A 15,353-nucleotide genomic window follows, 5' to 3' on the forward strand; every position below is an offset into this window, starting at 1 on the left:
TTCCTATCCTGTCTATCCTTTCTGTAGACGTTGTACTCCCCAAATTCCAGTTCTGCATTACTTATATCTGTTTGACACCACGTCTCTGATATCCCAACAATATCCGTCTTTGATGCTTTGAACAATACCTCAAATTCATCAAATTTATTTACTAAACTCCTAGCATTGGTGTACACGCAAGTATACATGCACCTGTTCTTTTTCTTAGCTGCCCTAACAAACCCATGTGTTTACTTGTACCCCAAAGACTCCCAGCAGTCTCTGAAATATCCTGCATCTTATTTTCCAAGCTGCATCTCATTCCAATAGAAGCAGTGCAAGAATCAGTTTCACCTCTGCTAGTGGCTACTGTTAATCTATTAGTCCTTGTTTCTCCCCCCAATCTAGCAGTTTTCCGACCCACCTAACACTGCTTCGATAGCATCAGCAAACATTCTTGCACCCTTTCTATTTAAGTGTATCCCATCCCTGTAGAAGCAGTCTCTCCTGTTAACAAGTACACACCAGGCTGAAAAAAATTCTACCCCTTGAGCCTTGCACAGTCTTTCCAGGGCCGAATTGATCGACAGGGCTCTCATCATATACTCCATCCTATTGTGTCTGGGCAGAATTGCAGACACTTTCAACATTACTATTCAACGTTGTTATATAACTTATAACAAAGTTACAGTAGACTACCTTTATCAGTAGACTATCCTTATCAAACATTGCCAAAAAAGAAATTAAAAAATAAATGTGTATATAATGCAATATAATTTTTGTTGGAAGATAATGCTATGTAACAAGTTTTTGGAAAGATTCTGCTTATATGCATATTTCTTGACAACTGCCTATGAGTTCGAATATGCTGATTCTTATTATGACCTTAGCTTTTGTTTAGCATTTGTTTTTTACTTGGAAAGGAAGGAAAAAAATATGCAATAATACTGTTTCAGAATTATTAAGAATATTTAACTTCATTTCAAAATAGTATTAATCTCTGCTGCAAGTAAACAACAAGCTAAAAATATTAAAAAGTAAAATTATAAAGTAGAAACACTCATTGGGTTAACTATAAAGTCTTTTATTTTCCATGCTGTCCTCCAAAATAAAGAATCAGTTCAGATAGTCTTTATCATGGCTGATCCAGTTTCTCACTTTCTAGCTTATCACTTTATAGTGCTGTTTGATGAGTGCAGTGGTACAATGCTGTTTGATAAGTTTCTAGCATAGTATAGGAGTTAGCTGCTGATGTTGACTTTACATTATTTTTCGATGTAGTCTCAACTCAATGCAATTTTTTACAGCAGCACTTTTTTCTCTCTATTCATGATTCCAGGTTTGTAGTTACTTTCTTGAATGTCCTGAGAAAAGGAGTCTGCAACTGCTGTACCCTTATCTAATCCAAATTTCCTTCCAGACAACTTGGTTTCTAGTTTTGAGAATAAATGGAAATCAGAAAGGGTAGATCTGGAAAGTATGGTGGGTGGAGCAGCAATTCATAGCCAGCCTGAGGGATTGCAGCTATGAGAACAGCCACCTGTGAACACATGCATCGCCCTGTCGAAACAAAACGTCTTCAGTCGGCTTTCTTGGTCTCTTTGACTTGATTGCAACTTGTGATTTAGTTACTAATTTAGCATGGTGTTGGATGTTTATTTTTTGTTCCCTTTTTGACAAATAATAAATGGACAGTACTATGCTAACTTACTCTACCATTATTATCGATTTTGAATCCCAGAAGAAAGATGCCATGACCTTGCCTGCTGGTTTTACTGAGTTTTCCTTCTTTGGAGGTGGTGAATTGGTTTGCTCCCATGGTTTTGACTCACTGTTGTTAGTGATGATGCCATTTTTCATCCATAATTACATATCTGACCAAAGTTTTTTTTTTTTTTTTTGATCTGCTTGATGACAAGCAAAATGTTGCATTGAAGTTTTGATTCAAAGAGATTCCTGATTGGGTATCAAGCAGGGAAGGCATTGTGTAGAAACCTTTGTGATATCTAATTCATTTGACAAAATGTTTTATACATGTTTAGTTGAGTTGCATGTAGCTTCTACTATTTCTCTTAACAGTTACTGATGATCCATCACTATGTCATGAACTTTGATTTTTTCTAAGGTTGCTGTGCTGTTCATCTTTGATGCTGGTTTTGTCATGTTTAAATCCCCCCCCCCCCACAATTTTTAGTATTTGCATGTATTGGAAAAATTCTAATGTATTTACCATGTCTTCATGAATATCTTCACTCATTAGGTTTTTTGTAAAAAAAAAAAGTGCTGTAAGTTATAAACTGCAACTTTGTAAGCTTGTATGAAGGTTTCAAAAAAAAAAAACAAAAAAAAAAAAAAACAACACCAAAAGTATATCTCTTCTATAAGAGGCTGGAAACTTATCAGACAACTCTCATATATCTTTTCCATTGAATGGAACCTCTCTCCCATGCTTTATTATTATTATCTATCTTCTCCTAATGGGTTTTTCCCCATCCTGCGACAGGTACAGGTACCAAGTGTGTGAACTGGCTGTCATGTCTGGCTACTGATATTAGTTGAGGAACTCTGACTATTGTACAGATGTTCAGGACTGCAGCTTTTTGCAGTTCCATGTTAAGTGTTCTCTACAAGTCATATTGCTGCTAAGCTTCTTATGGAAGCTCTTTGGCACAATGCTGGTGGTTGACACTGTGATTGAGATGGTCGTTACTTGTTCTGTGTGCCACATTTCTTTGACTTTCTGTCTTCGGTGTACTTCTGTGTACTTCCTGATCTTTTCCTTGTAGGTTTTCTGGAGGTTGACTCCAGCGTTGGGCTCATTATGTCAATCAGATAGGTAGCCATATCCTCCAGCCAAGCGTTCAAAGCCATCTTATTCATGTTTCCTAGATGGGGAGGTCATTGTAGTGTTTGCCATGAGTACCTTCTTGTCCCACTGTTAGTTTAATATTATTATTATTACTGTTGGTCAAGGAACTCTGACTATTCTACAGGTATTACTCTGACTGTCTTGCTGTTAGATTCTTATGGAGGCTCTTTGGCACCATGTATGTGGTTGACACAATGTTCAGGATGGTCATTACTTATTCAATATGCAGCATTTCTTTGACTTCCTGTCTGTGTACTTCTGATCTATTCCTTGTAGGTTTCCTAGAAGTTGCTGGTGTTGGGCACCCTTATGTGGATCAGGTAAGTAGCTATGTCCTTCTTGTCACTGAGAGTTATGTCTAGTCTCTTGTGCGGGATCATCTTGTCCATTATTATGGCACGGTCCCAGTACAGTTTGTGAGTAGGGATTTGTACTTGTAATATGGTACACTTTCTTTGGTCAATTGGTATTTTGATGTATTATCCTGATGTCCTAGTCTTGTCTGTGAGTGTGCTCTGTCTGGGTGATCATCCTGCATCGTGTGGTGATGTGCTGGATTTTTTCTGGGCCAAGTAGCATGGTTGACTTGTCATTTGTCACTGTGGGATCTTGGGCAGTGTATTTCCTGGATTACCTGGTCTTGGATGGCGAGCATGAATCCTTCAGTCTTGGGAAGAGTATCCACTCAAGAGCCATGCATTAGAAGCCATGTTATCTATATAGCCTTGATGGAGTTCAGCATAGTGTCTGCCATGGAGTGCCTTCTTTGTCCATCTTTCTGTCTTTTTTTCTTCTGTCTGTGTGAGTGGGGTGGTCCTCACTTTGTCTGCATTCCTTATGGCTTGGTAGATTGGCACTTCATTTTCCTGGAAATTATCCTGCAGGTTGTTAATCACTTTTTTCTCTTGTCCAGTGAGGTATATCAAACCCTGTCCTCCTCCTTTCTGGGCAATGTTCAGTCTATCGATTTCCAACTTCAGGCCATCAAGAGACTAAGTCACCATTATCATGATCGATCTAATAATCTCCTCTAGCTCAGCATTGGTTCAATATATGATCTCGAAGGAGTATGTCAGTACTGGGACTGTGTATTTGTTTATGGCTGACTGTTCCTGCCATTCAGCTTTGATTTTTAGCAGGTTCCTCAGTCTCTGATGCTATTTCTTAGTCAGGCATGCCTTGATCTTTTGTTCTGAATTATCTCCAGAAATTGTTGGTCTCTCCCTCTGTCATGGCTTCAGTCTCTGCACTGGTGTTCAGCTGGCAGTTGTGGTTGGCTGGATTTCCTTCATGCAATCCATAGGTCTTGCACTTATTTAGGCCGAATTGCTTCCCGATGTCAGTGAAGAACTCTTCAGTGAACCAGAGTATCTGTTGGAGTTGATTCTCGGTTGTGGCATAGGGTTTGATGTCATCCATGTGCATCAGTTAAGAGAGGGTGAACTGGTTCTTCCTCCCTTTAGGGTATATCTGTACTTGCTGTTATTGAGCATGGTGAGCAGAGGATTGAGTGCTAGACACAACCATTAGGGTGGAGAACATCAGACACCTTTGTCTGATATTCTCCACCTTGATGGTGGTCCTCTATTTTGCCATGGTTGCTTCTAGGAAGAGTCTCATTGTTGGGTTGACTTAGTAGATCTTCAGTGTCTGTATTAGCAAGCTATTGGGAATGGAGTCAAAGGCCTTGTGGTAGTCAATGTAAGTTGCGTGTAGATTGCAGTGCTTCTTTTAGGCTTGCTCTATAACTGCTGCATCAGAGGTCAATTTCTACTTGGATCCTTTGCTAATCTGCTTACATCTGTTTTGCTGCTCAGCCATGATGTTCTTACTCTCCAAGTGGTTTGATATATTTTTAGTTAGGCAGCTGGTGAGGATCTTGTACATTGTTTGGAGATAGGTGATGGTCCGGTTTGTGGTGTCTGTCCTTAGCCTTCAGGTAGGTTATTCCTTGAATAAGAGACTCTGGGGTTGTGTCAGAGTGCCTTATCATGTGGATGAACTGCTCTGCTATTTGTTTGTATGTGCAGCTGAACTTCTTGAACCAGTTGATGTAAAAAAGTAAAGTGCAGCCATTATCAACCCACTGCAGGGTGGAAGCCTCCTCAACATTTCATGCTGAGGGAAATGGACCATAATCTGCCACGCTGGTCCAGTGCGGGTTGGCAGATCGACCGTATTCAGCAGTCAGGGGCTTGAACCCCGGTCTACTCAAAGAGCGTGTGCTACTGCACTCCCGCTCCTGCCCACTCGGCTACGGAATGTAGATGTTATCTATTCCTGGGGTTGTCCATTTCTGGGGAATTCCTTATGGACTATTGTACTTCTTCCTCCTGAATCTTCCAATCTGCTATCTTTTGTATGTCATTGATTTTCTTCTGTTATGGATGTATCCAGGGGCCATGGCCATTATGGCTAACTTCGCTGCTCCACAGGTTACCCCAAAACTCTTCATGGGCCTTCAGATTAGGCGGTCCATTGCCCTCCTTCTCTTGTTGAAGTTCCTGTAGAAGGCCCTCTGGTTTTCATCAAATATTCAGTTTTCTGTTTTTTTTTCTGTCATTCACTCTTGCTATTTCAGTGTCGAATCTGAAGAGATCTCTCCTGAACCCAAGGATGTTCTCATAATGATGGCTATAGTCTTATATACCTTTTTGTAAGCAAAAAGGTATATATGCTTCTTTTAAAGAATTGGGTAGTTTCCATTGCCCCAGGTGCCTTAATTGCTTTTAGCTCCAAAATTTTCTCTTTTGCTTTCTTTTCAGTTATCACAAAATCATTTAGCTTCCAATTATAACTTGGTAACCTTATGGTATCCTTACCCTTAAAAACTTCTTCACTTGTGAATGTAGATGCAAAATATTTATTCAGTTTTTCAGCAACCTTAGCAGGATCATCAGTTGTTATAATGTTCATATCTAGTGGGCCACTGTGGCTCATCTCTCTCCTTCTAATCGTAATATAATCAATGAATTCTTTGCTGTTTTTCTTTGCATTCTTAGCTAACGTTTCTCATAAATGTAAAAAAACATTGTGCATTGTTAACTGATGAACTTGGTAAAAAAAAAATTCAGATTCAGTATCTATTATTATTGTAAAGTTTTCAGAGAATGTTCTGCTTTAATAAATCCAATTTATATCCATAGGGACAGGAACAATTTTGATTTTGTTTCACATGCAAAGGAAATTTAAGAATTAAAAAAGGAAAGATATAAAAATAGATCCTGGCTCATGCAGTCATGGATCAGTTAACTGGTAATCAAACAGAAACATCAGATGGATTTATGGTTTTTGAAGCAAGGCATAATTATTCTCCTCCAAAAGCTGAAGTAGATGATACATCTTTGCAGAAATCCATGAAGAGGAATAAAGAATGTAAGTATATTTGCATGTATTTATTTAATTATTATATGTATTATTTGTTAAAGGTGTATAGTGGATCCTGTTTCACACAGCAGTGGAGGGTCTCCTATCAAGTTACCATCAAAAATAACATTTCCACATTAATCAGTGATTAAAAATCAAAAAAAAGAATTTTTCTACCACCTTAAATATGGTCAAGCTTTTTCTGTAAAAGTCTCTAAAGTAATTTATTTTTTTCATTTTACTATATAGAAATTACAGGCAAGAATCTGTCATATGATTCACCACTGTTTTTGCAACTGTTTGGTTTTTTGCTTGAAGAGTGGTATGGTACAAGTAATAGTAATAATGTATTAGAGGCATGTGATCTAAGAAAGCAAGCATATGAGCTTATGTAGCATCAGCCAAAAAAAACAAACAAACAAACAATTTCACATAACTACTCCCTCTAAAAGTTTATCCAGTTTCTCTTTGAATTTATTTAAGCTATCAACTTCCACATCGAAAGATGGAAGTTTGTTCCAGCAATTAACCACCCACTGGCTAAAGGCAAATTTCCTGGCGCCTCCGTAGCCAGGTGGGAAGGAGCAGCAGTGCGTAGCACACGCTTCTTGATTAGACCGGGGTTCGAGCCTGTCACCACCAAATATGGAGGATGCAGAAAGGTCAGGGAATGACCACCATATATCCCGGAGCAATATGGCCTTAGTTGCTAATGCTCCTAAAAAAAAAAAAAAAAAACCAAAACCAAAAAGCAAATTTCCTCACATCTATTCTACAACTGTCTTTCCTCAATTTAAATTTATGCCCCCTCAGGTTCATAATCTGAGCAAGCAGAAGAATCCCATCAGAATTCAGCATGTTCAACCCATTCAAGGCCTTATACACCTCAATCAGATCATCTCACAGGTGCCTAGTCTCCACCTGCTGCAATTTTCAGAACTTAAGCCTGTCTTGGTAAGAGAACCCCTTTTGTTCCCCTCATCAATCTTGTTACCCTTCTCTGTACATGCTCAAGCTCTACATCCTTCCTAAAATGAGGTCCACAGACCTGTACACATTACTCAAGGTGTGGTCTGACCACTGCCTTATACAAAGGGATAATCACCTCCTTTTCCTTGCTTGCAATATTTCTGTATATCATTGACAATACCCCATGACCTGCTCTGGCTGCCTGTCTGCATTGCTCAGAAAGCTTCATATCTGACTGCACAATCACTCCCTCATCTTTTTCATTTTCTATCACCCTAAATGTAGTACCACTCGGTTGGTATGTTCCTCTGGGGTTACTTCTACCCATATGCAGTACTTTGCATTTGTCAATGTTAAACTTCAGTTGCCACTTTTCAGCCCATCTGCTCAAAATTTCTAAATCCTGTTGCAGTAGCACACTGAAATTACTGTCATTAACAACCCTGCCAACCTTTGTATCATCTTTGGTACAAGACAAGATAAGTGTCAATGCTCAGTTTGTTTATGGTTCTTTATCTTTGACCTCTAGCTCAATAAATATCTATAATCTAACCCTAGTTTTTGAAATATATATTGCTCTCAGAAGGTAAAGATGAGAACAAAAACTTCTCAAAGGTTTTTGTAATTTTCTGCTGAATTAATATGCATACACACACACATGCTTATATGTCAGACACGATAGGAGGGAGTATATGATGAGAGCCTTGTCTATCAGTTCGGCTCTGGAAGGATTGTGCAAGGCTCAAGGGATAGAATTTTTTTCAGCCTGGTCTGTACTTGTTAACAGGAGAGACTGCTTCTACAGGGATGGGATACACTTAAAATAGAAAGGGTGCAAGGATATTTGCTGATGCTATCGAGGCAGTGTTAGGTGGGTCGGAAAACTGCTAGCTTGGCAGAAGGGAAAGTGATTCTTGCACTGCTTCTATTGGAATGAGCAGCAGCCTGGAAAACAAGATGCAGGGTATTTCAGAGACTGCTGGGAGTCATTGTGGTACAAGTAAACACATGGATTGTGTTAGGGTAGCTAAGAATAGGAACAGGTGCATGTATACTTGTGTATACACCAATGCTAGGAGTTTGGTAAATAAATTTGAATTTGAAGTATTGCTCAAAACATCAAAGGCAGATATTGTTGGGATATCAGAGATGTGGTGTCACACAGATATAAGGAATGCAGAACTGGAATTTGGGGAGTACAATGTGTACAGAAAGGACAAACAGGATAGGAATGGAGGAGGTGTTATGTTATTAGTTAAGAAACACATAAAATCCAAGGAAGTGAACCCAGTCAACATTGCTGGACAGTGCAGTGTTGAGTCAGTTTGGTGTAACATAAGCATTCGGAGATCAAAATTGAAAGTAGGAGTGTGTTATAGGTCTGGGTGCAAGGTTAGCCTGTGCGGACGTTGCTCCTTAAAGCTCTTGAAACAGAGAAGTTTTTCCTGATTTATTTTCTGCTTTATTAGTTTAAATTGTCATATTAACTTATTTTCTAGAGTAGCTTTATATTCCTAGTTACGATACTTAGTTTAAAGTTTAACTTAGACAGAGATTTTGTAGATATTACTTAGTATCGGTAACGGTATCAAATCCACGTGTCACAAATTGAACGAGAGGTCTTTTTTTTTTTTTTTTTATTTAACCAAATTTAGTCGATTTATTAACCAATTGTTATATCAAATTATCTTCTATAAGTAGATTATAGACCTAGTTAGGATCCTTAGTTTATTCTAAATTGAGATAGCGAGATTTGGAAGCTAATCAATACTTACGAGTCCGTAGAAATACCGTTCGTGAATTCCCGCCATTTTTACACGATAGCATAAGCTTAGTGTAGTATAGTGCATAATATAATATTGTCAATTAATCAGTAAATCTATTAATCTTGATAAACTTTATTGTCAATTAAATTGTATTTTTAACTCTATATATATATAACGACTTAATCGTAACAAATAATTAATACATAACTATAGTGGTACACGTGATACGGAAGTTGTATAAAGGGAACTCGTAGAAAACACTAGATACCGAAAAAAAAAAATATATAACATAACTGTTTTGGGATATAACTTAAGGATTTAATTTTTGTTTTGAATTTTATTGAAGTAAATCGGAAACATGACTCTGACCAGAGCAGCAAAGCAAAAGGCTCAAGCTAATGGGTGTGCTGTGGTTCAGGGGAGAACTGAGGGGGGCAGTTGCCCTCTGAATCACAGTCTTTTAAAATGCACTGTTTGCTTGATATTTGCGGAGCAGTCGGGTACGGGACATGATACTGCCAAGGGGATGTCTTTGTGTGTGCACGATGTAAGGAGTGCAAGGAAATCAGGCGACAACTCAGCGTTGTTATGGGCCTTTATGAGAGCTTGAAGGACAGGGTGGATGCCCTCGAAGGAAATAAATTGAGGGGCCCATCAAGCTCTCAGCTGCCCACATCAACGCCAGAGCTTGCACTTGGTCATCAGGCAACACAGAGGCAGCCCCCTAGGCAGAATGCGCTGGTCCCACAGGAACTAGGGGCGCCTCCGTAGCCAGGTGGGAAGGAGCAGCAGTGCGTAGCACACGCTTCTTGATTAGACCGGGGTTCGAGCCCGTCACCACCAAATACGGAGGATGCGGAAAGGTCAGGGAATGACCACCGCACCGGAGCAATATGGCCTTAGTTGCTAATGCTCCTAAAAACCAAACAACAACAACAACAGGAACTAGTAGTTGTTGGTGACTCTATTGTCAGGGAAACGGGAAACATGCTTTGTAAAAAGGATAGGTGGAATAGGACCAGGGTATGTCTGCCAGGGGCAAAGGTTGATGACGTTGTAGAGCGGATATCATCTTTTAAGGGCACAAAAGGTGATATAGTTGTACACGTTGGCACTAATGATATTAAGAGTAGGAGACCGGCGGAATTACTTAGCAAGTACAGGTCACTGTTGAAAAAAAGCCGTGAATTAGGGTTGAACTTGAAAGTGCCTGCAATTCTGCCCAGACACGATAGGAGGGAGTATATGATGAGAGCCTTGTCGATCAATTCGGTCCTGGAGGGATTGTGCAAGGCTCAAGGGGTAGAATTTTTTTCAGCGTGGACTGTACTTGTTAACAGGAGAGATTGCTTCTACAGGGATGGGATACACTTAAATAGAAAGGGTGCAAGAATTTTTGCTGATGCTGTCGAGGCAGTGTTAGGTGGGTCGGAAAACTGCTAGTTGGGGGGGATACAAGGACTAATAGATTAACAGTAGCCACTGGCAGAGGTGGAAGTGATTCTTGCACTGCTTCTATTGAAATGAGCAGAAGCCTGGAAAACAAGATGCAGGATATTTCAGAGACTGCTGGTAGTCATTGCGGTACAAGTAAACACATGGGTTGTGTTAGGGTAGCTAAGAATAGAAACAGGTGCATGTATACCTGCGTGTACACCGATGCTAGGAGTTTGGTAAATAAATTTGATGAATTTGAGGTATTGCTCAAAACATCAAAGGCAGATATTGTTGGGATATCAGATGTGGTGTCACACAGATATAAGTAATGCGGAACTGGAATTTGGGGAATACAATGTGTATAGAAAGGATAGACAGGACAGGAGGGGAGGAGGGGTTATGCTATTAATTAAGAAACACATAAAGTCCAAGGAAGTGAAGCCAGTCGACATCGATGGACAGGGCAGTGTCGAGTCAGTCTGGTGTGACATAAGCATAGGGAAATCAAAATTGAGAGTAGGAGTGTGCTATAGGCCTAATGACTCTGATGAGTATAATAAGATATTGTACAGGGAAATAGAGTGGGCCAGTAAATCAGAGAGTCTTATAATGGGGGATTTTAATTTCCCAGATATTGACTGGAATTTGTGGATTGGTCACTCACACACTAGCAAGGCTTTTGTGGATTTATTGGATGATTGTTTTCTACATCAGCATGTTTGTGAGGCAACAAGAGGGAGCAATACTCTTGATCTGATTATCAGTAGTGATTCTTCATGCATTAAGAATCTGCAGATAAATGAACCACTAGGTGGCAGTGATTACAGTGTGTTGAAGTGGGATTTACTCATGGAGGTAACTACCATCAGAGGTAAAGGGAAGGGTTTTTGTTTTCGTAAAGGCGACTATGATGGTCTGAGACAGTATTTAAATTCTATACAGTGGGACCAACTGATGATGTTACTAACAGCAAACTCAAAATGGGAAGCATTCAAGGAACTAATCTTGGAGGCTACCAGGCTTTACATACCAACTAAGAAATATTGTTCAAGGTTTAGGCCTAAATGGTTGTCAGATGAATTAATGAGACATGTGGCAGAGAAGAAAAATGCATGGGATACTACAAATTAATGGGTGACATGGAAGCCTATGATAGATATAAGTTGGTCTGTAACCAAGTCACAAAGGAGATTAGGCAGGCAAAGGCAGACTACGAAAAATCCTTGGCAAAGGATGCAAAGAAAAACAGAAAAGAGTTCTTTACATATTTGAACTCGAGAAGGAAAGGGATGAATCAGATTGGTCCACTGGATATTGATGGTTCAACAGTTGAGGATCCTGCTCAGGTGGCTAACAATCTAAACGAGTATTTTGCATCTACATTCACGCATGAGGAGTTATTCAGGAAGGAGAATGATGTAGGTAAAGTAAACATTGGCAGTGAGCTGGATGATTTTGTAATAACTGAGAGGAAAGTGGAGGAGAACTTGTTGAGGATAAACATAAAAAAGGCACCTGGGGTGAATGGGATCTATCCAGTTATATTAAAGGAGGCAGCAAAGGAAGTATGCAAACCCCTAGCCATAATTATGAGAGCTTCTTTGGACTCAGGGGAGGTACTCATAGACTGGAGATGTGCAAATGTAACCCCAATTCACAAAGGAGGATCAAAGGCTGACACAAGTAATTATAGACCTGTTAGTTTAACTTCTGTTCCAGGTAAATTAATGGAGGCACTGGTTAAAGAAGCACTGCAGGATCAAGAATTCAGTTATAGCTCAGACGCAGCATGGTTTTGTTAAGGGCAGGTCTTGCCTGACCAATTTGATTGGATACTATGATGTAGTCACAAAAGAACTGGATGCAGGGAATAACTTTGATATTATATATTTGGATCTTAGAAAGGCTTTTGATACTGTTGCACATGGAAGACTGCTGCACAAATTGGAGCAGTGTGGCATTGGAGGCAAATTGCTGCTATGGATAAGGGGTTGGTTGAGTGGCAGAAGACAGAGAGTGGTAATCAATGGACACTGCTCAACGTGGACTAGTGTTATTAGTGGAGTTCCTCAAGGTTCAGTGTTGGGTCCGTTGTTGTTTTCGGTGTTTATGAATGATATTGATGATGGGATATCAAGTTTAATGTCCAAGTTTGCAGATGATACAAAGGTTGGCAGGGTCGTTAAGGACACTACTGACGCTATGCTGCTGCAACAGGATCTGGAAAGGTTGAACAGATAGGCTGAGAGGTGGCAAATGAAGTTTAACTTTGACAAATGTAAAGTACTACATATGGGAAACAGTAACCCCAGAGCAACGTATCAACTCTGCGGTACTACACTGACAGTGGTGGAGAATGAAAAGGACCTGGGGGTAATTGTGCAGGCAGATATGAAGTTCTCTGAGCAGTGCAGACGAGCTGCAAGAGTAGCTCATGGTGTCTTGTCAATGATATACAGGAATTTTTCTAGCAGGGATAAGGAGGTGATTATTCCTTTGTATAAGGCAATGGTTAGGCCACATCTTGAAATGAGGCCTCCAGACCTGTATACAGGTCTGGAGGCCTCATTTCAAGAAGGATGTAGAACTGCTGGAACGGGTACAGAGAAGGGCAACAAGATTAGTGAATGGAACAAAAGGTTGCTCTTACGAAGAAAGGCTTAAGTTTTGCAAATTACAGAGTCTGGAGACTAGGCAACGGCGAGGTGATCTGATAGAGGTGTATAAGGCTTTGAATGGTTTGAGCATGCTCAATGCCAATGAGATTCTTCATCTTGCTCAGAATAATCACCTCAGAGGGCATAAATTCAAATTGAGGAAGGTCGGATGTCGGATAGATGTGCGGAAATTTGCCTTTAGCCAGCGGGCAGTTGGTTTGTGGAATAGACTCCCATCGCTTGTTGTTGAAGTTGATAGCCTAAACAAATTTAAGGCTCAGCTGGACAGGTATTTCGAACAAACGGAGGGGTGAAATGGGAGTAGTGGTTTTTTTTTTTTTTTTTTTTTTTGGCTGATGCTGAATAAGCTTGCTTTCTTGCATCATATGCCTCTACTAATGCTAATGCTAATGACTCTGATGAGTATAATAGGAAACTGTACAGAGAAATAGTGGGCCAGTAAATCAGAGAGTCTTATAATGGGGATTTTAATTTCCCAGATATTGACTGGAATTTGTGGGTTGGTCACTCACCAACTAGCAAGGCTTTTGTGGATTTATTGGATGATTGTTTTCTACATCAGCATGTTCTGGAGGCAACTAGTGGGAGTAATACTCTTGATCAGATTATCAGTTTCTTAATGCATTAAGAATCTGTAGATAAAGAAACCACTAGGTGGCAGTGATCATCAGGGATGAAAGGGAAGGGTTTTTGCTTTTGTAAAGGTGACCAGTGGTCTGAGACAGTATTTGAATTCTATACGGCGGGACCAGCTGACGATGTTGCCAACAGCAAATTCAAAATGGGAAGCATTCAAAGAATTAATCTTGGAAGCTACTAGGCTTTACATACTGACTAAGAAATATTGTTCAAGATTTAGGCCTAAATGGATGTCAGATGAACTAATTAGACATGTGACAGATGAGGAAAATGCATGGGATAGATATAAATTAATGGGTGACATGGAAGCTTATGACAGATATAAGATGGTCTGTAACCAAGTCACAAAGAAGATTAGGCACACAAAGGCAGATTATGTGAAATCTATGGCAAAGGATGCAAAGAAAAACAGCAAAGAGTTTTTTACCTATGTAAACTCTAGAAGGAAAGAGATGAATCAGATTGATTCACTGGATATTGATGGTTCAACTGTTGATGATCCTGCTCAGGTGGCTAACAAACTAAATGAGTATTTTGCATCTTCATTCACACATGAGGAGTTATTTAGGGAGGGGAATGCCAAAGGTGAATTGAACTCTGGCAGTGAGTTAGATGATTTTGTAATAACTGAGAGGAAAGTGGAGGAGAAATTGTTGAATATAAACATAAAAAAGGCACCTTGGGTGGATGGGATCTTTTGAGTTATATCAAAAATACACAGCATAACTTCAGGAATGAGTTCCTCATATGTAGACAATAAAAATATTTTATATCAACATACTTACGGAAATGCTTGGTTTCCGAGCTTTGAAGGTCTGTCTATGACACTTAACTGTTCACATCACCTTATAGTAATTGTTCAAAATGTCCACCTTCTGCCTGAATACAGGCCTCACAATGACGTCTCATGGACTCGCAAACACAATGCCAAATTCCTGGCATGTTTCATATTGTCTCACAACCTGCTACAATTCGATTGCTGAGAGTTTCCACATCAGCTACTGGAGTCGAATACACCAATGACTTTAAATGGCCCCACAAGAAGAAATCTAGTGGGTTTAAATCAGGGGATCGTAGATGCCAGGCAGTTGTTCCACCTCTTTACACCATGAGGTGTAAAGTTCCCATGTTCACAAGGGCGGCGATGGCTACCTTCAAATGTTTTCATGTCTGGACATCTTCCTTCTGGGAACCTTTCGTGGTACAAACAATGAGCCTCCAGGGCATTGCCGTCCGCCAAACTGTACATAAAGTGCATATCCGTTTGCTCCTGATTTGAGTACATGGTCAGAATGGAAAACCACCAGATTCTGTCAGTATCTTGTGATGAAGGAAATCACCTGCAGGAGATAAAACATTCTGATTAATAATTCGGAAACCAAGCATTTCCGGAACTATGTTGATATAAAATATTTTTATTGTCTACATATGAGGAACTCATTCTTGAAGTTATGCTATGTATTTTTGAGGCACCCTGTATATTGACCTGTACAGGAGCATATAATTTAACATCTATAACTATATGTGGCCTGGAAATAAACCGGAACACACACAATTTGGCCTTAGTAGTCCTTGTGTCGTTAAGCTCTGTGCCAACAACAACAGCTCAGCGAACTTCATATTTGACTGTACAATTACCCCAAGGTCTTT

At 39.7% G+C, this 15,353-nt stretch overlaps 1 protein-coding gene across 3 annotated transcripts in view; it reads left to right on the forward strand.

Annotated features, from left to right (window-relative positions):
* The window catches only part of LOC150083218 (uncharacterized), a 637,655-nt gene that overhangs the window by 36,168 nt on the left and 586,134 nt on the right, over positions 1-15,353 (forward strand). For all 3 annotated transcript variants that reach the window (XM_090377919.1, XM_090377920.1, XM_090377921.1), the window contains exon 2: positions 5,995-6,223. In XM_090377919.1, coding sequence (XP_090234045.1) covers positions 6,088-6,223 — 136 coding nt within the window. In that variant the 5' untranslated portion in view covers positions 5,995-6,087. The remainder of the gene's footprint in view (positions 1-5,994; positions 6,224-15,353) is intronic.

Source organism: Mastigoproctus giganteus, chromosome 7, assembly GCF_048544385.1.
Source record: "Mastigoproctus giganteus isolate SK-2022 chromosome 7, ASM4854438v1, whole genome shotgun sequence".
Classification (NCBI taxonomy): Eukaryota; Metazoa; Arthropoda; class Arachnida; order Uropygi; family Thelyphonidae; genus Mastigoproctus; species Mastigoproctus giganteus.